This window comes from Gadus macrocephalus, chromosome 5 (assembly GCF_031168955.1).
Source record: "Gadus macrocephalus chromosome 5, ASM3116895v1".
Taxonomy (NCBI): Eukaryota; Metazoa; Chordata; class Actinopteri; order Gadiformes; family Gadidae; genus Gadus; species Gadus macrocephalus.
In genome coordinates this window covers 11273408-11298074 of record NC_082386.1, presented here as the reverse complement: position 1 = coordinate 11298074, position 24667 = coordinate 11273408, and the positions used below count along the sequence as shown (strand labels likewise).

The 24667-nt window shown below is 48.5% G+C and overlaps 1 protein-coding gene across 1 annotated transcript in view; it reads left to right on the top strand.

Annotated features, from left to right (window-relative positions):
- Positions 1-5796: 5796 nt before the first annotated feature.
- The window catches only part of esrrb (estrogen-related receptor beta), a 21271-nt gene continuing 2400 nt past the window's right edge, over positions 5797-24667 (top strand). The window contains 3 exon segments of the mRNA XM_060052440.1: positions 5797-7697; positions 11795-11863; positions 23440-23931. Of these exon segments, the coding sequence (XP_059908423.1) occupies positions 7648-7697; positions 11795-11863; positions 23440-23931 (611 nt within the window). The 5' untranslated portion in view covers positions 5797-7647.

Here is a 24667-nt window from a genome sequence, read left to right as displayed (position 1 = left end):
GAGAGAGAGAGAGAGAGAGGGAGAGGGAGGGAGAGAGAGAGAGAGAGAGAGAGAGAGAGAGAGAGAGAGAGAGAGAGAGAGAGAGAGAGAGAGAGAGAGAGAGAGAGAGAGAGAGAGAGAGAGAGAGAGAGAGAGAGAGAGAGACTGTTGTCACCCAGAACAGGGCAACTACTCCAAAGTCCATTGGAAGATTTCTAAAACCACTTAGGCCCCCCTGTCCACATGTGTTAAGATAGTAAGTGTGTGTGGCCATGCCGCACTGCCTCCTGCGAGAGAGACGCGGGCAGCAATGCAGAGAGCATGTGAACGAGACGGACCGGGAGAGGGAGACGTCTCCCAAATGAAATTTGGGCCGTAGAGGGCTGGAGAGAGGCTGACAGCAGGTGGAGGGTCCGGCCGAGACCCCCGCCCCACCCGTCCCACCCGTACCCCACCCTGATCTGGTTTGGACTGGACACAGAAAGGAGGATATGTTTGGCTTTGAATTATGCAACGCCTCTGACGGGGACTACAGGAGATGTCTCTGATCCATGGACATCACTCTGCAATTTGTGTCTGATGTGTTTCGTGTATTATCTCCCTCTCACTCTATCCAACTCTCTCTCTCTCGCTCTCTCTAACTCTCTCACGCTCTATCCAATGCTCTCTCTCTCTCTCTTACTCTCTTACTCTCTTACTCTCCAACTCTCTCCCTCTACACTCGCTCTCTCTTACTCACTCTTATCTCTCCCCCTACCCCTCTCTCGCTCTCCTTATATCTCTCTCTCTCTCTCTCTCTCTCTCTCTCTCTCTCTCTCTCTCTCTCTCTCTCTCTCTCTCTCTCTCTCTCTCTCTATTCTCTATATTTGCCCTCTTTATTACATTACTTTTGAGTGGATTGCTCAAATTGGGGTTGGGGGTCTATGTGGTACAACACAGTACACTGAATGATACACCGTAGCGTGGAAATTCCCCACAAATCCAGATAGCACCTGATCCCAGAGCAGTCCGCACTATTGAAATACAGCAGACGTCCTGGCTCAAGGTTGTCCAAATGATCATAATGATGATGTGTCTTTTAATGACTTTTGTTTGCATGATTAGTATGATTTGATTCATTTTAACTCATGGTTTGAATGCTTTGAACTTTGGACAATATCCTAAACAGAATTGAGTACGATGCCTGCAAGTAATGCATCAAAACAGTTCAAGCAGCAACATATTAATGCAACAATGCAGATTTATCATTTCAACTTTTCTCAGTCATGTGTGAGAATGCCTTATGAATTACTCACTATGAATCTCTGCTTATGAACACATTTAGGAATAGTAGTGTGCACAGTAACTGTTAGTGTGGTTCTGTATCAACGTGCAGGGGCCACTTGTTGCGTTGTTCAGACACTGACCTTCTGAACGGTGGCTTGATGCTGCCACAGCTGCTGTACGGGGAGTTTAGGGCTATTTGTTCTAGAAGGCTCACCCTGTTGTGAAGACGCCTTTAGTCTATAAACCAAGACCTTCATCTGTTACAGTTTCAAACAGTGAAACAAAACCAAATCTTATTTCCCCTGGTCTTTAGTTTTATAAGTCAATCACGCTCACCCCTGTAACAAAAAAAATCCCTGTGCATTTAAATAATTAATTCGGGTGCGATTCCCTTTTAAATTCACCCAGTGGATAATCCCCTGTATATCGGTGTGTGCTGACTAGCAGTTAATACATCTAATAGAGGGAACTTGTCATTCCTTAGTGCTGAAGTGCTGCACCATTACATTTATAGATTTTCTCTTTGATGGGATAATCTGCTCTTTATATCTTTCACAAATTAAGTGATCCTCCGCAGCTCGCTGTGAGGTTTCAGTGCCTCGGCTCCGTTTTCATGTACAGTTAATTGCATTCGCGAAGAATCAATGATACTTTCACGTTGACAATATCATTATTTTCATTTCCTCAGCTGGGCTGATTACATCAATAGTCTGGAACTCGTTCTATCGCTCAGCATGAAATAATCTGTTAACAACAATAATTATTACACATAGGAGCCTAGTAATTTATCGTTTTTTTCTCTAAATCTCGAGTGGATGTAGTCCACGGTCTCCGTTGTCTGCTGCATTGTTGGGAATCTACTTACTGTCATTCATTTGGTTTATGAATCGCACTCATAAAGCGTTAGGGAGATAAATAAATTAATAAACCGCATGTCCTCCTGGTGTTGCTGTGAGATAGCGCGCCCTCTAGCGGTGGACTGTCGGTTTGTTTTGGAGCTCTTGACCAGAGTCCTACGGGGGACACTTCAGTGGAGGAAAACTAAACCGTATCCATTTAATGAATTGGATAAGATCCTCACTCGTCATTTGGATTAGAAATGGCTTGGCTTTTATTTTTGTAGATCTGGAATTTAAACTATTTTAAATCTCTAAATGACACAATGATCATATGACACGCGTGTACAACGGTTTAAATAGACATTGACCTGAAATGTGTTACACAGAATGAAACCGTCAATCACAGCTTGCCCCACTTGCCAATAACCTGTCACACTTCACCTGTTAAGATATTGGATAGCCTAGATCGCACTCAACTGCGATCTCTGCGTCAGACGCGACGTTACTATGTCTGCTCATTTATTCATCAACGCTGGAATCCAACCCACTTTGTTTTCCGCCACTGCATGGGGAGCCTCACTTGAGATTTGGTTTTGCTTGGCATATCTCACAGCTCTTTTACGCATGGTTATACGCAAACTAAATCAGCAAACTAACAAAAAAAAAGAAGACAGAATTAAGGTTATTTAGTTCAGGCTATCTAAATGAATCAGGACTCCTCGGCGCTAATAAAAGGTCAGTGATGAGTTGAAGTGCTGTAGCGACAGCAGCCTCTGTGTGGTGGATGGAGCGATGGCGCGCCGCGGAGGAGGAGCTGATAACTGAGCTGCCTGACGCACGTCAGTGTGCGCGCAAACACACTCACTCACACGCGCGCGCACACGCGAACACACACACACACACACACACACACACACACACACACACACACACACACACACACACACACACACACACACACACACACACACACACACACACACACACACACACACACACACACACACACACACACACACACACACACACACACACACACGCACGCACCGAGCCCAGGTCCACAGTGCCCAACAACACACACACACACACACACACACGCACACGCACACGCACACACAGCCCACAGTGCTCCAAAAGCCTGAAGACTCCGCTCCTCCGCTGGAGCCCCTGAGGGATTTGATATGAGCCGTCCCAGTCAGGTAGAACCATCACTCTCATCCTCACGCTTCCATCAAACACTGTTTTGTCTGCTGTATTTCTGCCCTTCATTTATTTCAGCGACAGCATGATATTTTTGTTGCACCAGAAATAATATTGTGAATTAAAGTTCGTTTTGAAACACTCAAACTCTACTTAATTAGGCCGAATTATTTGTCTTCAAATAAAAGGTCGCGTAAACTGCGACGAGGTGGATAACTCAAAGAAAAGTGAATGAATTATGGTGAAATTAACGCCTCGGTTTTATCATTGTAAATTGCGGGGAAACCAAAGCGTTATTATTTGATTTAAATTAAATGTATTTCATAAAATTAACTAAATAGGACTGTCAGTGTCAGGCAGTCAGTGTAGGATATATTTGTGCTAAGTTGGAGTGAGTCCTCCATTCTCAGAACATACAGACTTTAGCCAAGTGAATCAACAGCTCGTTGATTTTTCTTTACACATCATTTAATCTCTCCCACCTGCTCCCGTGTTGTTCACTTTTGGTTTGCGACAAGGATCTAACAAGAGAAGAGTGACATGCATGCGTTCAACCGCGTGGTTTCATTTTGACGTACAATCGTCTTATGTAAATTCAGCGCAAATAGTACTCAACGAACTCATTCAAAATAATATGCATTCTGTAGACAGAGTTTCATACGTTGTTTTTGCAATAATAATCATTGGAACAGCATTAAATAATTATTGACGTGTATTCAAATCAACATGTTCTTTTTTAGATGGCATTGAGTATTCCTTAGGTCTCTAGCTTTAGCTCTCTCTCTCTCTCTCTCTCTCTCTCTCTCTCTCTCTCTCTCTCTCTCTCAGACACACACACACACACACACACACACACACACACACACACACACACACACACACACCTGTCCACGTCAGGTTTGCACATGCTCAGGCGTGTGTCAAGTGTGTGCACGCATACACATTTAACTCTTTAAACATTGTCCTCCTCACTTGCCCCCTTTGTCTCATCGTAAGTGTACTATACACGCATCAATCAATATTGGTTGTAAAACTAACTTTGCCCTGCCAAGATTGATCGAGTGTTTGCCCAGTACAAGTCTATTCTTTATTTGTATCAGATTTCTCCCTGTCAAATCAGCTGTCACAAGCAGAGTTTTTCATAACAGAGCAGATAAGCGCGGACGATAGCGGCAGACTCTTCATAGCTCAGAGTGGATGCTAGCAGTCTGCACCCTGTCAGTCGGAGACATGGAGAGAGGGCAGAGCAGAGGGGGGGGGGGGGGGAGAGTATGGAGCTGGGAATCACAAGGAGCTGCTTATCGACATCAATTATTAAAGGGGATCAGTCGGATGCCGAGAATGAAGTGCGTCCGAATACGGCCAGGAGAGTTTGAAGAGGTTTTCAATTAGGCCTTTTCATAAGTTCTGTTTGTGTCGATATCCATTTCTTAAAAAACTAAATTTCTTGCTGGGTATTTTAGTGTATTCTGAAGCGATGCCTCGTCTCACGTATCAGATAGGCTTAAGTATGTGGAAAAATAATCTTTCCGTGGGTAAATTATACTGTTTCAAAAGAGGTTGATAGTCTCTTTGATACTCTAAAATGCAGTAATTTATGAGATAATGCGCGTGCAATGTTGCAGGAGTAATTCTAGAGAAGGATGTTTTCAGAAGTTCAGTTTCCTTCTTAACAAACACACACACACACTATGACTGCTTTTGTCTGAGGTGCAATTTCTGATTGCGTTTTCTGATCGAAAGCAACCGATTGATTTTGAATCTGTCTCCATTTGATTCAGCCATGAAGCCGTTCATGTCGTGAGAAGATCCCAGATGTTTTTTAATCTGGGCGTAACCTAAAAAAATGAAAAGAGGGCACTGTTCCCGATCCATCAATAGGGGCCTGAGGAGATCAATAGGGATCGCGTGATGTTTTCTCATTGATTAGGGAAACGTGAGCCCCTGGATGCAACGGGATTCCTCTCCAGGGGTATGTGGCCATTACCATACAGCAGCGAGGGGGGCATTCCTGCTGCCCCGCTGCCTACACTAGGGCTGTGCTCACCGCAACAGAGAGAAATACACTGGGAAGGCACACACACAAGCACACAAACACACACATGCGCAAACACACATGCACACACACACAAACACACACATGCACACACACTCTCACACACACACACACACACACACACACACACACACACACACACACAAACACATACACACACACACACACACACACACACACACACACACACACACACACACACACACACACACACACACACACACACACACCACTCCTCCCCGGTCCGGCTCAGCCCTGGTCAGTCAGTTCTCCGCAGCTGAACTGGGAGTGAGCGCTGCCTTGTTTTCCTTGTCCCTTTTTCAGCAGGTCCGTGCGACTCCTGGCCGAGGGGGTCAGCTCCGCGTGTTTTTTTGCTTTGTTTTTGTTTTCGTCTGCTTCGACCTTCCGCCATTATTTCGGACCCTCCCCCCCTCCCCTCCCCTCCAACCCCCCCACCAATGAGATGCCATGGTAAGCTCCATTCTTAGTATAGAGATACAGTAACATTGAACAGGACAGAGACCCCTCTGCGTCCTGTGAATCGGTATCTGCATTCTCAGCATTCTTCTGGAGGTTGATCTACACTGAACCCCCCCCCCCCCGACGCGGGTTGTTTAAAGCGTGGTGGTGGGTGAGGGGGGGGGGGGGGTTAGACGTGGGTTTTAAAATGCCGCTTCAGAAGATGATGGTCTAGCAGACGTTGAGTTATGGCTTGAGATCGCCTCTCACACAGGCGGTGAAAGGTTGACAATGGTGCCTTTGCATGCAACACGGGCAGGGTAACAGGCACAGCTCAATGGGGCCGGCTTAACGTCTCTACCCGGGCTTCACAGCCATCGCCTCGGTGAAAGTACTTAAAAGTGCTTCAGATGCAGATCTTCCGTTTTCCGTCTGTGTGTGTGTGTGTGTACGTGCGTGCTTTTGCCTTGTGTTGAATTTACGCTGGACAGTGTCAATCATTTGTGTACACACAGACAAAAGAATGAGTGTCAGTATTTTTTTAACAACTATAATCAATTTAGAAGTTTAATGTTTACATGACATTGAAAGGTTTTTTAAAATGGGTGCAAAAAATTGCAATATGGTTGCTTTGAATTTACCGGCTTTGTATGTTTGTAGAATGTCACTGAGGAAAACTGGGGAAATGTTTTTTAATAGACCGAACAATGTAGAGGAAATGGATTCTCCTTCCTTGAATCACGTATCTAAAGCATTTCTCCACAACTTTGTCTCAGATTTGAATTAGACCAAAAGATAGAATTACACTTCCGATGCACACACACTTTCTATTGTAAATGATCTATTTTTCATTTTCGCCCGTCTGTCCGTCTGCAGTCGGTATTTACTCAAGTGGCAGAAACTTTTGTCAATGCAGCCTCTATTTCCTAAATACCTCGCCCGAGTCCGCCGTCCATGGGGTGAACAGTGTATTGTGTGTGTGTGTCTGAGCGTGAGTGTGTGTGAGCGCATGTGTGTGTGTGAGCCTATTGTACTGCACTGTGTAGAGGAGCGCAGCGATAGAGCCAACGAGAGCTTGGATCCCCCCCCGCCCGTCCCCCCGTCGCTTTAAGTCCTGCCCCTCGGAGCCAGCCAACGGCAGCTGTTCCATATTCATCAAGCCCTTGAGTCTTAAAGAGCCCCATCCTGACCAGGGAAAGACTCATTCCTCTCGCTCGCTCTCGCCGGCTCTCTCCATCTTAGCGCTCATCCACTACTGCCTGGGCTGCTCTCTCTCTCTCCCTCCCTCTCTCTCTCTCTCTCTCTCTCTCTCTCTCTCTCTCGCTTGCTCTCTCCCCCCTCCCCTTTACCTCTCTACACCCCACCCTCACTCCGCCCCCAACCCGCCCCCCCCCACCCCCACCTCCGCTCTCCTCCCTCCCTCCCTCCCTCTCTCTCTCTCTATCTCTCTCGCCCGCTCCCTCTTGCTCATATACACATTCACTGACATGCACACACTCACATACGCTCAGATGCCAATTCTATCTCTCTAGCAGCGCACGTATATATGTATAGATACATATATATATACACACACACACACACACTCGCACACTCTCAACCACACACACACGCACACACTTACTCCCAGCACACGCTGACCACGCGCACACACGGACACACACATGCCCGCGCGACACCCGGCTCCGGTGAGAGACGTACCTGCGCAGGCTGGGCACCGCCGTGCTGGAGGGCTCGCTCCATAGCGCCGCGTCTCGGGCCGCCGCGCCGTCAGTCGGGGGAAGAAGCCGCTGTCGATTGTTTCCTCTTTCCACTTCCTCTCATTCCTGGAATGCTAAAACTGGACTGATGGACATTTCAGAACTTTGTCTCCCAGACCCCCTCAGCTATCACAACCAGTAGGTGCCACTTTCATCTCTCGCTGCGCCTTTTACTTTTACTTCTTCTTCTCTCTTTCTTTCTTTTTTTCTTTCTTTCGTTCTCTCTTTCTTTCTTTCTGTCCTTCTTCCTCACCTTCTTTCTCCTTTTCTGTATCTCCTACTCTCTTTATTTTCTTACCTCTCTTCTTCACTCTGTATTTTAGGTTGCCTTTTAAAGACTTGTTTAATTCCTTTCTTGATAATCGACTCAACTAAACTTTTTAGTGGTTCCCTCGTGCTTGTTCTGCTCTGCCTATGCTTGACATCCACTTTCTCTGTTTAAAACCGTACTATCGGACTCCTGACGGGTCGGTTTCCCCTGGTCTCCTTCTTTTTACATTTAATGAGGAAAAGTTTGACTGTTAAGCAACAGGGCAGGTGCACCTTCATGTCAGAGAGAGAGAGAGGGAAGAGAGAGAAAGAGAGAGAGCGTGTGTCTGTGTGTGTGTGTGTGTGTGTGTGTGTGTGTGTGTGTGTGTGTGTGTGTGTGTGTGTGTGTGTGTGTGTGTGTGTGTGTGTGTGTGTGTGTGTGTGTGTGTGTGTGTGTGTGTGTGTGTTTCTGTGTGTGACTGAGGGAGTGTGAGTGAGGTATGTATGCCTGTGTATTTAGGAGAGGGAAATGTGTTCTGAAGCCACATTATTCATTGCGGTCTTCATCCATTTTTATCCCGTGAGCATGGCCAATTGATTACACCGGCTTGGGCTGAGATGTGTGTCAATTTTACTAAAGAATCTGGAAGGGCTGTCGGCTCGGGTTAGGAGTTCTCTTTTGTGATGGCTTTGTTCACGGACGGGCCGGTTCAGAGCAAAACACCGATGTGAAAGAGATGAGGTGAATGTGGTGAGTTGGGGAGGATGTATTGCCCCGTGGAATATTAGTGCAGAGTAAAACACCAACAATGCAGACGACCCCATTGGGCTGGAGGTGTACGTTGTAACCAGCGGCCCGCAAAACACACCGCAGCCTCAGTCAGCCTCTGGGTTCTGAGAGAGGCTGGAGGTGGAGATTATAATCTGATAAATTTACCCCCAACCTCTCATTTGATGCAACATAAATTCAATTAGGTGTAATCTATGTTTTCTTTTACAAGAGAAATACAAAGTGAATGCCCAGTTCAATTTTGGCACCATGTGAAACATGGTAAATAAATGCATCTTCCACTCTTTGATATAGGGTAGAGGTTTGATAAAACAATTGATAAATTGTTTATTTGGATTTCATTTTTGTGGTTTAATTGTGACATATTTATTTGAAATATTATCCTTGACTTTAGCTGCTCTGCCGTTTAAATTAGAAAATTCACAATTTGATTTTGATATGTTTTGCTTTTTGAGTAGACATATTTAACAAAGGATGAATCACAAAATACTTTGGATATATTTTAAGAAAACACAATTAAACAAGCAAATGAAGAGATATATTTGTATTTAATTTCATCCTTTGTGTCTTTTTATTTTCTACCTCTGTTAGATGTCTACAGTGCAATGGAAATTAAGTTTAAATTGGTCAATATAAGATGAGTTTACAGTCATTTGTAGGGATGGTTTCTTTACGGTGGGTTTTTATAAAGTCTAAGAATTATTCTGCAGGCAATGCGATCACAGTTAAAAAACACGATAATAATTTGAGAGCATGAACTCCTTAGAGCTTTATTCTGTAATCTCACTTTCTCTTCCATGAAGACTGATAAGAAAGATAGTCCCTCCCTGAGATACAATTCAGTACAAATCACACCAGCAGCTGTGAGTCATCCAAGTTCAAATAGGGAATTCTAAAAGATGAATGCATTAGAATTTATTAACATTTACATTTAATGTTAAAACCATAGGGTCATAATCAAGGTTTTTGGAGGTGCATGGGTGTAGTCAGATAGCTTAAGTTAGGAAGCTTTGTGTGTTCCTCATATTGTATGATAGAAAAAGGAGCTTGAAGACTTGTTTAATTCCTTATTTATTGAATTATTTTGTTATATTTATTTTGTGTGTGAGTACAGAGAGATACGTTTTATTTACCTGTTATTATCTTCATTTAAGTACTTATGTTTTTAAACTTCAGAATATATCACACTACAATTGATAAGGTGTAGGCATAATGTCCTAAAAGATATTTTGAGGACTATGGCAAAATACAAATATTATTACTTCTTGTGTATTTAATAGTTGAAAACTGTGGGGTTATTAATGTGTACATTTATACCCGGGGAATAAATTATTTTTTATATATTTTGCTATGAATGCATACACATTCAAGGTGTATTTTATTTTATTCTCCATGCATGAAATCATCTTAGAGTGTATATATTTTTTCACAATGTATCATAGCAAACAATATTCCCATCAAATCATTTTTAACTCGACAAATTCAAATCAGTTGCAAAAGAAAAAAAGATCAGTTACTTGCAGGCCAATCCGCTAACGTGTGTGTGTGTGTGTGTGTGTGCGTGTGTGTGCGTGTGTGTGTGTGTGTGTGTGTGTGTGTGTGTGTGTGTGTGTGTGTGTGTGTGTGTGTGTGTGTGTGTGTGTGTGTGTGTGTGTGTGTGTGTGTGTGTGTGTGTGTGTGTGTGTGTGTGTGTGTGTGTGTGTGCGTGCATGCGTGCGTGTGTTTGCCTGCATGACACTTATTAAGGAAGCCATGTATGTGTGTGTGCATGTGCGTATCCATGTGTGTGCGTGTGGGTCGCCACACACACAGGGGCTGCTGTGGGCTGTTTAGTCCGGTTCCACAGTAGCGCTCCTCTTGGTATTTGTATGGCGGCATGTCCAGCCCCTCACAGCGGGCTGAGTGGCGGCGCGGGGCCTGGCTGAGAGGATTACGCAGGACGTATGTGCTCCATGTAATTAGCAACGGTGGCCCCTGTTGTAGATTCACCGTCGTGTGTACACTGTATAGATTGACCCCCCGGGGGGGGGGGGGGCAGGGGGCGCACACTGCACACTGCTACTGCCAGGGAATGAGAGTTTGTCTCTTTTGAGTTGTGGAAGGATGGGGCAATATAATACAGGGCTCGGCTGGTGTTATCTTGCGAAAATACGAAGTGCGTGAAGGTTAATTTCTTGCTCTGTGCTATCAGTGAAGCAGGCGCTCTGAGATCAGATTCCTCACGGCACGTATGTGTGGTTATTTTACCGGCTCGTGCCGTTCACCAACACACTTGCGTTTTCAGCTTTTTGTGTGTTTTAAGGTGTGCTGTAGTGTCAGGCGTCCTCGTGACTGCAGGTAGACCGCTCAGGTGCCCAGACCTTAGTGTTAACCGAGACGGGGGGGGGGCGGGCGCTCCGTCGCGTCTCAGGAACGAACCAGAAAGGGGCGGTCGAGGTCTGGTTTGAGCCGGGGTCGTTTGCCCTGTGGCACGACGTCTCCTCTTCACTCTATCAACACGTTCTCCAGCTTTCCTCGTGCTCCGGCCCGGCCGTGTTCGACGCAGCACCATCTGCTCTCAGGGTGTTTCTCCCTTCTTTTAGAGCGGCAGAAGTTAGCACACAATGATGAATTGAATTTCAATTTATTTGACTTCATTGCACGCTGCTCACGGGGTCCTACTCCGTAAACCCCCCCCCCCCCCCCCCCCCCCCCCCGAACCTCTTATTAGGTTTGAGAAAACAAGGGAGAGGGGATTGCATTAGTGTATCTCAAGTTAAAAGCTCTTTGCTCTTTGACCAAGTGTTTCAGTGTTATTGGGTTAATCCGATTTTTAGCTGTCTTCATGGAGATGCTATCGCCGGGGCTATATAGAGGCAACGGTGGGCGACCAGCACAGCCCCGCACAGACACTATCCAGATGGGATCAGTTTACGGTAATTTGGTTTCAGAATACATTACCAGAAGAGGCTGCTTGCCGACCACGGCCACTCTGGCTAGAGCCAGGAGCCCCATGGACTGGAGCGGTGTAGAGCCCAGGGCCGCCGACCAGTACCGTTCTAGAGCCAACACCGGGCCTAGGAGGTGTCCGGCCCACTGAGCCTCTTCATAACCACAAGAATAACCCTGTTTATTATTTTCTTCTTTTTTTTTTTACTTTTTTTTTTTTAATTCAATGTGTCGCCCAAATTCTAAATGCGTGTCCTTGTATCAACAGGGCCTCGTTGTCCAATTCATTAGGGCGGTTTCTCAGTCCGCTGGCTACATTGGAGCCTTCTCATTTCTGGTAAGCCCTGCATATGAGGAATCATGTGTTTTTCTCTCTCTCTCTCTCTCTTTCTCTCTGTCTCTCTCTCTCTGTCTCTCTGTCACTGTAAGTATGTCAGTCGGCCTGGACTGTGGGGGAGGGGTTAGGGTGTGCTGTCCCCGGTCATGGGGGTGAATGCAGCGGGCGTTTAGACGACTAAAGGCGCAGTTTTTTTCCCAGCTCTATGGCTCCCTCATCTGAGGTTTTTAGAGCATTTAGTCATTTTTTAAAACTCTTCAAACCTCTTTATTCCCCCCTCGCCATACATACAGCGCCAACCCACCCACACTCTGCACCCTGTCCCCGTTATTCCCCTGGTAATTACCGGCTATGCAGGAATTCACCTTCACAATGCCGTCAGACCTATGCGGCCCTAGTTCTATTGAGAGAATATTTAAATTCCCTTTTCCCCGGGTCCATATGCACGTGTTAGATCTATATTTTTAAAAGGCCAGCGTAACGTGACGGGCGCCATGTAGGGCGCTCGCCCAAAACGAGGCCAACGCAGAGCGTCTACGCTGCCCCGCGCTCAGGTCACTCCCCACACAGACGCCCCGAGGTGCTGAGGATGTGGGTGGGGTTATTTAGCCCCGCACGGTGACTCAGAGAGGGGGGGGGGATTAGGGTGCCCCAACCGGTCCCGGGATGTTTATCTTTACCGCGTGTCGTTTCCACCGCTTCACGCCATCGTCCCCGTGGCGGTGAAGCCTCTGTCACCGCATACACGGGTGCCACCCCCCGCCCCCCGCCCCGGCCCCCCCAGCCAACGCGGCCCGCCCCAGTACCGCCGTCCACGGTAACCTTGGACACCTCCGCCGCAGGGTGGGAATCTGTTTAAAAATAACCAGGTCCATTAGTCTAGAAGGATAATGCTGGCCTCCGCCGCTCCCCCTCCGTGCCCTTGTGGCAGCAGAGTGCTATCGCTGACACGCTGCGTCAGCCATTCTCCCTGTTGCTCCAACACCCAACCATGAACCCCCCCCCCCCAACCTCATCTACGCACACACACACACACACACACACACCTGCATGCACACATGATGCGTGCATGCTCAGACTCACTTGTGCACGATGCTCATATACATACACACACATCATGCATGCTCATACACACATGCACACACACACATACATGTTCATACACTCTCACGCAGGCACCTTAGAGAGCCAGAAGGGTGATGGAAACAATAATTCTATCATCCTCTCTCATGAGCTGAAAAGCCAAGATACATTTGGAATCGTTTTTGACAAAATCATCTGATTTCCGTTTGGTCCTTATGGCCGTTTCCTCTGTATGGAAAATGTTCGGTTCAATTGTACACAAGGAGGAGTCGATGCATATTCTGTTGCATCCCAGACGGAACGGAGGGGAAAATGCAAAGTCCGCTATAATCAGTCGGTACGGTGCGTGCCGGCGTAGGAGGGCACGCGGGCGTTTATCAGTAAATGCTATTGCTATTGAGCGGCGAGACGTTTGAAGGTTATGTTTTTGAGCAGTAATTGAAATGCAAAATAACATTAGGATCGATGGTTAGCTCTGTTTATTTATGAAATCAATATGGAAACCGTCCATCACAACAGCCCGTCTGATTCCCCGCGACAGCGTTGCCCTGCAACCCTGGCGGTTCCCCGGCCCTCCTCCTCACTCCTCGCTCATTAAAAGCCTTTGATGGGACGACATCGGCAGCTCTTTAAAAGCGCTTTACAAATGTTCTCCTTCAGTACAACCACTGGGGCCCTCAGGGGCCCGGTCCTGAGAGAGGGATACAAGTGGAAGCACTTATTTTCCCGTCCTGATATGTGACTGCGCTGGTTTGGCGTCACTGTCTTGTCTCACTACAAGAGACAACAGGGCTGCCATTGTCCTGCCGTCCCCTGATTGGCCCAGGGGAAGGAGATGCGACCAATAACAAGCCGTTAACATGGCGGTGTGCAGAGTGCCAGCGACCCCGGCTGCGTGTAGCGGCCCCTCGTTCCACCGCGGCCACGAGAAATGTCTATTGACGTGGCTCGTTTCCCCTCGGCCCCTGTCGATACATTCTGCTGTTGTCGCTTTGTGGCACGAATGCCGACGCTCAGTTTGTTTTCATCCATGCGTTTTAACGGCTGCGCCATGGAAGTATTTATATTTTAAATAAACAAAATAAATGGAGCTAAATTGACCCTTATATGCCAATAAAACAGGAAAGATTACTTACATAGATTTACTTGCCGTAACACATATGCCAGTTCCATTTCCTTTTATTAAATAGATGACTGCGTGTTAGAATCAGCTTTTTGTGTGTATACAGCAAGGTGACAAACCTTTGTGGGGTAAAGCCGTTATGACTGTAACCATCTTCAGGAAAACGTGTGGAGCAAAATAAGTGGAGCAAAATAATGTAAATATTCCGTCCTCCATCTCTCTCTGTCTGAGGGTGAACCTTTCCTTTTACCTCCGCCTATCTGGGATGTTAGATGAGGGGGGCTAGGTGTGTACCCAGGTGGAGAGGCAGGTCTGGTTCTTTTCGTTGAAGGGCTGTGGTGCTCTCGTATTGAGCAGGTGTAGAGGGAGTGACAGATGTGGAAAAGCCATTTACACGTTGGGTGGCTTACTCCAGGCCACCAGTTAGTCGTGTGTCACAACATTGCTCATGTGATACCATGATGTAAGCTGGTCCCCCTCTGTGTGTGTGTGTGTGTGTGTGTGTGTGTGTGTGTGTGTGTGTGTGTGTGTGTGTGTGTGTGTGCCTGTGTTTGTGTGTATATGCGTCTGTGTGTGCTTCTGTCTGTGTGTGCTTCTGTCTGTGTGTGTGTGCCTGCGTGCATCTGTGTGTGTCTGTGTATGTATTTGTGTGCGTGCATATATATGTGTGGGTGTGTGTGTGTGACATGCGTTTGCACATACATGTCAGCGGTGCACAGACGTCCTTGGCGCTCCCCCTTCTCCCTGTCTGCTCCGTGTGTCTACATATAACATGACAGCGTGTATACGTTTGACTCTCGGCCACTCGAAGCGCGCGTGCATAAATAAAACAGAAAGCGTGCCGCCTTTTTCCAGCAGACCTGCACTCACTGAGGAGTGACTGTGCCTCTGTGACCGGCTGCCTGCTGGACCTGCCCCGCCGTCAGAGCTCCTTCTGAGCACCCAGACGTATACTACTGCTAGTTGCTGAGATATATGTTTAGATTACAACCCCCCCCCGCATCCATTCAGGATAACATCCCTGAAGTTTAATTATTCCTGAATAGCACGGCCCTGGACGCGGGCGTATAAATCAGTTAGGCCGCCCCAGCCTCTTTTATGACCGCGGTGTTTATGGGCAATGAGGGGCAGCTGGTTGGGATGAGCTTGTAAGAGGCTGCGGAATCAGGTGTGAGCGGGACTCATCCTCTTGACCGGCGGGCTGATTGTTTTACTGGAAGGCAGTTCTCGTTCATTCATCACTGCAGCGTCATGCTCACAGGGGCGTGCCCGTGGACGCCATCAGTGCTTCTGTTTACGTTCATAGGATCGGGACTGTCATGTGACAACCCATTGGTTTCAGACCTTTTTTATGCTACGCTATGTTTGTAGTACTGTCGAAAGATTATTCTATGTATTTGTATGGACAAATATAAGGATAATAATTAGATCTGATCATTTTGCGGTAACACAAGATATCACTCTACATAGTGTGTGTGTATGTGTGTGTGTCGTCACGCAATTGTTCACATTTTTTATGTGAATTTGTATATGTGTGCACGCCTTTGACATGTGTGTGTGTGTGTTTGTGCGGGCGCATCTACTTCCCCGGTTCTCTGATGAAGAGACTAATTCAGGAGCAGACAGGATGAGCTCTTTGTTTTGGGCCAGGTAGAGCTCCCTCTAAATAAGGAGAGTCTATCAAGAGAAGATTAATGAAGTCATTTCATGCATGGCTCCATGGCTCCGTCTCCTCGCTGCGCGCGGCCACTGTGTCGAAACACCGTGATTTACACTAGACGCCGTTAAATAGCCCGCCTTCTTTATCATAACCCTTCTCTGTTTGCGATGCACAAACACACAAATTCACGCACACACGCTCGCACACTGATGCGCACACACACACACACACACACACACACACACACACACACACACGCGCGTGCACACACATATTGACACACAAATTCCCGCATGCAAACTCGAAAAAAAGAAACGCACACACACACACACACCAAACATGCGTTTGATCACACACAAATGCACACACACAAAGACAGACAGACGGACAGGCCGACAGACACAGACAAACACACACACACACACACACACACACACACACACACACACACACACACACACACATACTGACATGCACAAAACACACACACGTGGATACACACAAAAACAAAACACACCCATGCCACGCATTGTTATTATAATCTCACATTTGCATCGCGACTACGATGGTAGCGATTTGCCAGTTGTTCGTTTCTCCCCTTCATTAACTGACGCTCATCTGTGGAGAAGGAGCTCCAACTGGAAGAGCCTTTAGATAATGGGCCGAGATGCTCTAATAGCATGTAATAATAGCTTTACGTTCACACGCCACAGACCATGTAATCTTAGCCTGAATCTTTCCTATTGAACTCTATTGAGTGTTACTAAGTTGAGTGTCCGTTACACAGTAATATGCTTTGGTTGATTTCCGCTCACTAATGCTCAGCCCCTATTTTCTGAATCACTGCTGAGAAATTTCATTTAAAACTCACAATATTTGATACCAAATTTACTGAAATAATTTCCAATTAGTATCAGTACCAAAACAATGTGTCCTCCTGTCCACCCAATCCGTGTCACAAACAAAAGCCACTGCGGTAGACCCGTTGTACAGGCGACCGCTTGCATCCCAAGTTATTTTTGGGCCGTCTGGCAGCATGACAAGCCCTCAGATTCTGCTGTAATCTCCCACAGTCCTGACTCAGGGACTGGGTTACTCTGCTAACCCCCTCCCGGCGTCGGAGCCCATTGTAACCCCACGTCACCGGCCCCCACTGAGGAGGAGGTGGAGGGACGGAGGAGGTGGTGTCCGATGCTCCTTCCTCCAGCCTCCCTAAAAACTCAGAAGAACAGGATCTGCCCAGTGCGGCTCAGACAGTTTACATCTCAGACAAACAGCAGCACTCACCCCTTCCACCCCCCCCCCCCCCCCAACCCATCTCAGGAACAGGAAGGAAGAGGGGGAGAGGAGGCAGGCGGGCGGGCAGAGGGTGGGAGGCTTGGATCGATCGATAGATGAGATGGGCCTCCATTGGCTGGCGCTATTTTGCGGTGCTGCGCGGCGCGCGGCGGGCTCATGTTGTGGTAGTGCAGTGAGCTCATGGTTTCAGAAAAGACGACGGTGACATCGCTGTGGAGCAGCTAAATATAATCCGCCTGCTGGAGACTGAGGAGCTTAATTGCACGGCCCGCCGAGCAGCAGACCCCCTCCCCTCCCCCCCAGTGGTAACCGGGCACCGCAGCCCGGACTACCAACGATCGATCCGGCCCCCCTCTGTGCTCCATAACCATGCCATGCAGAACTCTCTCTCTCTCTCTCTCTCTCTCTCTCTCTCTCTCTCTCTCTCTCTCTCTCTCTCTCTCTCTCTCTCTCTCTCTCTCTCTCTCTCTCTCTCTCTCCCCCTCCCTCCCTCCCCTCCTCCCTCCCTCCTAGCTCTCTGTCTCTTTTTAGCGCTATCTGACTTCCTCTCTGTCTGTCTCTCTCTCTCTCTCTCTCTCTCTCTCCTCTCTCATTTTCCGTCTGTTCTGTTTTTTGTCAGTTCTCTCTCTCTCCCTCCACCATTACCGCCATTACTCTTCGCATCTTGTCGGTCTGTCTCCTATATTTCCATCTCTCTTTTGTTTGCCTGCATAGATCTGCCCGTCATAAATCTCTGTCAGCCCACTCCGGAGTGTCTGGCGTTTCCGTTAATAAAGAGGACCCTCCCCCTTCCCTCCCCCCCCCCCCCATCTGAGGAGGACTTAATGAATTCTAATTTGAAGGCCTCTCCCTCACTAGCGTAGCGTGGCTCTCTGTCTGCAGAGCGGCTGGGTTTGTGTTGCCACCGATCGCGCGTGTTCCCATCTTTCATATTCGCTCTGAGATTAAACTCACCAACACAAGGCACATCAGGCATGAGCACACACACACATATGTGCACACACACACACACACACACACACACACACACACACACACACACACACACACACACACACACACACACACACACACACACACACACACACACACACACACACACACACATAAACACACACACAAACATGAATTCTTGCACACACACACACATGCACTGACACAGATACAGACAGACACATGCACACAAGCACATACATACACACACACATACAGACATGCACACACAAACACACACACACACACACACACACACACACACACACACACACACACACACACACACACACACACCACCGTGCGGGGTGTGCGCACTGTGCCTCATAGGCATTGCCTCAAGGGTCTCTTAGCCCCTAATTCCCCTGATGGTCATTAACAGGGGCCGTCTACGCCGCTGGGCTTCCATATTTCAAACCAGTATGTTCTCCCGTCTCCGACCCAACCGCCGGTCCCCAGAGCTTCCCAAAGACCAGCCACCCCCCCAACCATCCAGCATCTCTGAATTTCATTTAATTTACATGTTCCCATGTGAGATCATTCACGCCACACTCTCCCCCACTCCCTCCCGCCCCCCTCCCTCCCTCCCTCCCTCACCCTCGGGGGGGGGGGGGGGGGGGGGGGGCAGTACCTATTCTGTTCCGTGGCTGCGTTTCTACAATGTGTTTATTTTCCTTCTTTTTTTCCCTTCATTTCGCTCTCCGTCTGCGATTGAGTCCGGGCATTGGTGTGCGTTTGCTTGTGTGTGTGTGTGTGTGTGTGTGTGTGTGTGTGTGTGTGTGTGTGTGTGTGTGTGTGTGTGTGTGTGTGTGTGGTGTGTGTGTGTGTGTGTGTGTGTGTGTGTGTGTGTGTGTATCGGTGGCAGTTGCCCCTGTTGTGGAGGTCAGCGCGGCAGCTGCCAGTGGGCCCGGGCTGTGGCGGGTCTGAGGCCGTGTGCGCGGGGGTCCGGGGGTCCGAGTGAGAAGAGGTCTGTCAGGAGCTAATTGAGTTCGTCCTGGCCGCGCAGACTCTGGGGGCCGCTGGCTTATCGGGCCCCATGGCCTGGGGGCCCCTTCCAGACAGATCTGCTCCTGCTAGGGCATCTGATATCACTGTCAACCTGCGTGCAGATGTCACCTCCACAAACCCCCCCCCCATTTCCTCCAACACCTCCACCCTCCCTCAACTCCTCTCGGGGGGCTGTGATAGGGTGGTGCAGCACCCAACCGATGACACCACCATGAGGTGACAGAGATGTTATAAAATCGATTTTCAGGGAGGGGGGGGGGGGAGTCATTCGGAAAATAACAATTCTGACACTCTTCTAGAGTTCAGTTGCACTTTTTGTCGCTAGATATGAATCGGAAATACATGAGGTTGCGAAGCCAATCAAACATTTATAAACGGCGAGAGAGAGAGAGAGAGAGAGAGAGAGAGAGAGAGAGAGAGAGAGAGAGAGAGAGAGAGAGAGAGAGAGGAGAGAGAGAGAGAGAGAGAGAGAGAGAGAGAGAGAGAGAGACAAATTGGTTCTATAAGATCCATCAGCTCCTCACGTTGCCGTTATGATGTCTGAGTGTGGCCTCTTCCTCCTGACGGAGAAGGAGGCGCAGAGGGAGGTAGACGAGGAGGCGCAGGCCGGGTTCGATGGCCAAGGTTCCAGGATCATCAGGCCAGCTAATCCCGGTCACGGGAATGCCGGCCGAATAATATTAGGGATGTGAAATACTGTTAGGAGGGCCACATGGAATCAGATTAAAACCAAACTGTGCAGTGTGCTTTTGTGGGTCTATAACCCACCACTCAGCATGAATTTTGATCGGTACAAAGGGAACAAAAGGAGGAGGAACAGAGCAGGAGGAAGGTGGAGCGAGGGAGAGAGAGAGAGAGACAGAGGGAGAGAATGAGAGAGGGAGAGAGAGATACTGTATCTGTGACGAGCACTGCTCCTTTGGGCAGCCAGGCAGCAGAATTTGAAAAGCTCTTACCCTGAGGAAGAGGTATAGATTCAACAGCATCAGGTCGCATCCCGTCGCCCCCCCCCCACCCCCTGCTGATGTCTGTCTGCGGAGCGCACCAGCTAATTAGCACCTGCCCCACATATTGAATTATTTATCCCACCATTGCTGCCGTCACACCGTTTAATGTTCATAATTCATTTTCCCCCCACAATCGTATTTATAGATTTCATTTGGAAGCGCGAATACTAATATTTATAGAAATACCTCCACCTATTTTGATTAATAGGCCACGGGTTCAAGTGGTTACTGTCCCGTCTGTGTCATTAATCAATACATGCAAGCTTGTTAAAAAACATAAGCACAGAAGTAGTATAATATGTCATCGCGGAACGAGTTGAGGCCAGTCCAGCCGCCACATTTATTATAAATGACCACATAGAGCCGGAGGAGGAACAGTTAAGACATTTATGCAATTATGCTAAGTGTCTCCCCGAGGCTGGCCTTTGCGACCGGGTTAAGCTCACTCTGAATTGGTGAAATAAAAGCTAAATGGAGTCATCTCGCGCACCCGCGTTTTAATACATCTCCTTTAATAATCCGAGTGCAGGTGCCCTCGCGCACAGGTGCACATATCCGTCTGACACGGAGAACGGGAGGCAGACGGACAGAGAGCCCTGCGTCCGCTGATGGGGAAGGCAATCTGCATTCATTACCCAAGGCATGGGCAGCTTTTAGGAGGGCCCGGAATGATTTTACCGTTCCTGTTTCTCACTGTACAGGCGTCTCTCTGGAGGGTTTATACAGAGGGACACAATTACACCTTTTTTTTTTTTATGACATCGAGTACTTCAAAACCCCTATGAAGAAATAAAAAAAGCTGGACTCGCGGGGGCCAAAGATTGTTCTTAAAACATGATGAAGTTTGACAGAGAAACTGTAAATTGAACAGCTTGCTTTTTGGCAAATTGTACGCTGTAAAAAAAAGAATGTTGATATAGAAACCTTAAACCTTATTTTTATATTGTGCAGGCTTCATATCAACACAAGGATTCCAGAAGTGCCTTGCCCAAGGCCCTGTTCCACAAGGTCACCGGATTTAACAAGGGGGGCTCTTTTTTTATTATTTATTTTAGCAGTTAACCTTTTTGTGAATTTCCAGTGGTGTTGGGGCACCCAGCGCCGATGAATATACATGACAGCAGGGAAGGGAGACCCCGGAATGAGATTTAATTTGACACACTGACCCCCATCTCCACGGGCCGGAAGACAGTGTGAGAAAATAAGGTGGACCCCCTGACCCCTGACCCCTTGGGCCTGAACCCCACCTCACCCAGCCTTACAATTAAATCAGTCTCAGAGAGAGAGAGAGAGAGAGAGAGAGAGAGAGAGAGAGGTAGGGAGGGAGAGGTGGAGCGGGTGAGAGGGCGAGAAAGAGAGCGTGACAGTGAGAGCGGGAGCGAGGGAGAGCCAGGGTAGGGCTGTCCGGTCTGGCTGATATAGGATATGGCAGCGGTGGCGGCAGGGCCTCTGACTTCCTGTCTCTTGTCAAGTATAAGGCAGATGGGTGGTGGCAGCGGGGGCCGGGGCGTTGGTGGTGGCGGTGATGGTGGTGCCGGCGGTGGAAACACCCCTGCAGCACCACCCGCCGCGTCACCCACAACCTGACGGTAAACTGACATGTCAAGTATGTAAACATTACCATTAGCTGGCAATATGCTAATGGTGCAAAATGTGCAAAAAGACCTGAGCCGCCGTGGCCGCCACTCATGTGTCTGAGCCCTGACGGCGCCATTTGCATAAGCTGTGCGACGGCTCAATTTCCTTAATGTAGGCAGGTGCCGGTGACCCCTGACCCCTGACCTGTACGCTATACCTGATGCAGGAATGGGAGGTGGGTGTGTGTGTGTGTGTGTGTGTGTGTGTGTGTGTGTGTGTGTGTGTGTGTGTGTGTGTGTGTGTGTGCGTGTGCATGCGTGATGTCCTCGCCTTACAGGTCACAGTGGCTACACCGTTTCCCCAATATATTGAGTTAACCCTCTCCCCTCCCCTCAACCCTCCCCCCAGACACTGAATTCACCCTATTTGTGGCCAAATAAACCAAAGTCAGCTTGCCTAAGCTTAAAGTGTGCCTTCTTCGTCCCTCTGTATATTTTAGAGCAAAACGGGTTTGGGAGGAACCAAGGTGAATGTTGGCCTCAGGTCAGAGGAGGTCTGGGAGGGCATGTGGTGCATTTCAAGGGCCCAGTGCCACAGAATCCAGGCTGTACCTTCCTCCACCACGTATACTGGACTCTACATCAGAGGAGATGTACTCCAGAATAGCGTCATAGACGGTGAAAAAGTCAATAGCTCACCATTATGTTTCCTCTTGCCTGACTGCTGACTCAAGGAGACGCGCTCCGCCCTGCTCTCCACACTGTCCTGCCCTGGGATGGCCCGTGTGTGTGTGTGTGTGTGTGTGTGTGTGTGTGTTGGGGTCTTCTGTTGGCTCTTTTTGTGTTTGGTTTGTGTTTGTGTGTGCGTGCTTGTGGTTGTGCATGCCTTCGTATGTGTGTGTTTATGCATGCGTGTGTGTGTGTGTGTGTGTGCTTGTTTCTCTGTGTGTGTGTAAGTGTGTGCGCGTCCTTGTGTATGTGTGTGTGTGTGTGTGTGTGTGTGTGCATGCATGGATGCGTGTGTGCTTGTGAGTGTGTTTGCGTGCTCGTGTCTATGTGTGCTTGCGTGCCTGTGTGTGTATGTGTGTGTGCTTGCTTGCCTGTGTGTATGTGTGTGCGTGTGTGTATGTTAGTGTGGGCATTTTGTGCGACGCTGCAGCTCTTTTGCAGCTGCTTGTGCTTGGGGAGCTAATGAGGTGATTAGGGCCCTCCCACCTGGTTGACTGGTGGCACTGGGACCATCGCGGGGGGAGAGACACACAGACACAGAGAGAGAGGACAGAACGAGGCATCCGCAACGAAGAGAGTCATAATGTGGGCGGCGTGAAACCATCTGAAAACAAACAGAGCCTCTAACCCGCTCCCTCCCTCCCTTAGCCGAACGCCAGATTAAAGCAGACCCACACGGCTCTCATCTTTGTCCTAAATGGTATTTCTTCTTGTTGAGGGAACACGATTTAATGTATGTTTTTAGTGTTTGTATATTGAGTATTATCAAGAAATTCATTAGTCTATAGTATTATTCATTCCTCTTATTTGTCTTCATGGAGCGTGACTAAACTCTCCCTCCCTCCCTCCCCTCTCCCCCCCTTTCTTCTTCTTCTTCTTCTTCTTCTTCTTCTTCTTCTTCTTCTTCTTCTTCTTCTTCTTCTTCTTCTTCTTCTTCTTCTTCTTCTTCTGTCCCCTCTTTCTACCTCTCTCACTCTGTCTCTATGTGTCTCTCTCCCCCTCCCTCCCTCCCCTCTCTCTCTCCCCCTCTCCCTCCCCTCTCTCCCTCCCTCCCCTCCATCCCTCCCTCTCCCTCTCTCCCTCCCTCCCCTCCCCAGGCTGCTGAATAGGATGGCCGCCGATGACCGGCACCTCCCCTCCAGCTGTGGGTCCTACATCAAGACGGAGCCGTCCAGCCCCTCCTCGGTGGTGGACACGGTCAGCCACCACAGCCCCAGCGGCAACTCGGACGCCAGCGGCGGCTATGTCAGCGCCATGAACAGTCACTCCAACGGCCTGGACTCCCCGCCCATGTTCACCCCTGTCGGGCTGGGCGGCGCGGGCAGCTGCCGCAAGCGTTACGACGACTGCTCCAGCAGTATCATGGAGGACTCGCCCATCAAGTGTGAATACATGCTGAACTCCATTCCTAAGAGGCTGTGCCTGGTGTGCGGCGACATCGCCTCGGGTTACCACTACGGCGTGGCCTCGTGCGAGGCCTGCAAGGCCTTCTTCAAGAGGACAATACAAGGTGTGTGTTTTGGTGCTCTGGGTTGGGGGTGTGTTTGTGTGTGTGACCGTGTGGCTAGAGAACGAGAGAGAGCACATGTGTGCCTTCTTTCTCTTTTCTCATAGCCCCACTGAGAGTTGAACGCACTTCACACAGGGAAGCACATCCCTACCGTCAAGGGGTACACACACGCATACACGGACAAACACAATCATGCACAAACATACACACAAACACACACACACAAGTACACAAACATACACGCACGCCAAAAAAACAACACACAAACTCCACTCGGAACGAAGCCCACTCAGAGTGAATCACCGTGTTCAGAGTCGCTGTACCGCGTCTAGCAAGCCCCGGCGCCCCCCCCGAGACCCTCCTACGAGCAGTGTTCTACCGCAAACTGAACACCTAAAGCATGCTGCACCAGCCCGCCCCCGTACTGCTGTACCGCTCCGTGAGTCCCACACAGTATAGCCACCATGCATGGCTGTGCGATCAGCAAGGTTCTCAGTAAAAGTAACAGCGAAGCAACTCCTTTTTATCTTTTTATAAAAAAATAATATAATATAAATAATAAAATGAAGATTTATTTCTCACTTTTTTCTTTTTTGCATGAATTCTCCACTATCATAAACAAGTTATGATGTTTAAGTTGAACTTAAAACAAAGTACAAGCATCGGGCATAGCCCTCATCACTGCACCATCAGGATGAGGACTCCTCTCCGCAGTGCGTGCTGAAGTGTTGAACATGCACGGCGCTGGATGTTGTTAGCGGAGCGAGGGGGGGGGGGTATCTCATTATCCTGGGGGGCACGGCGGCGCCGCAGCC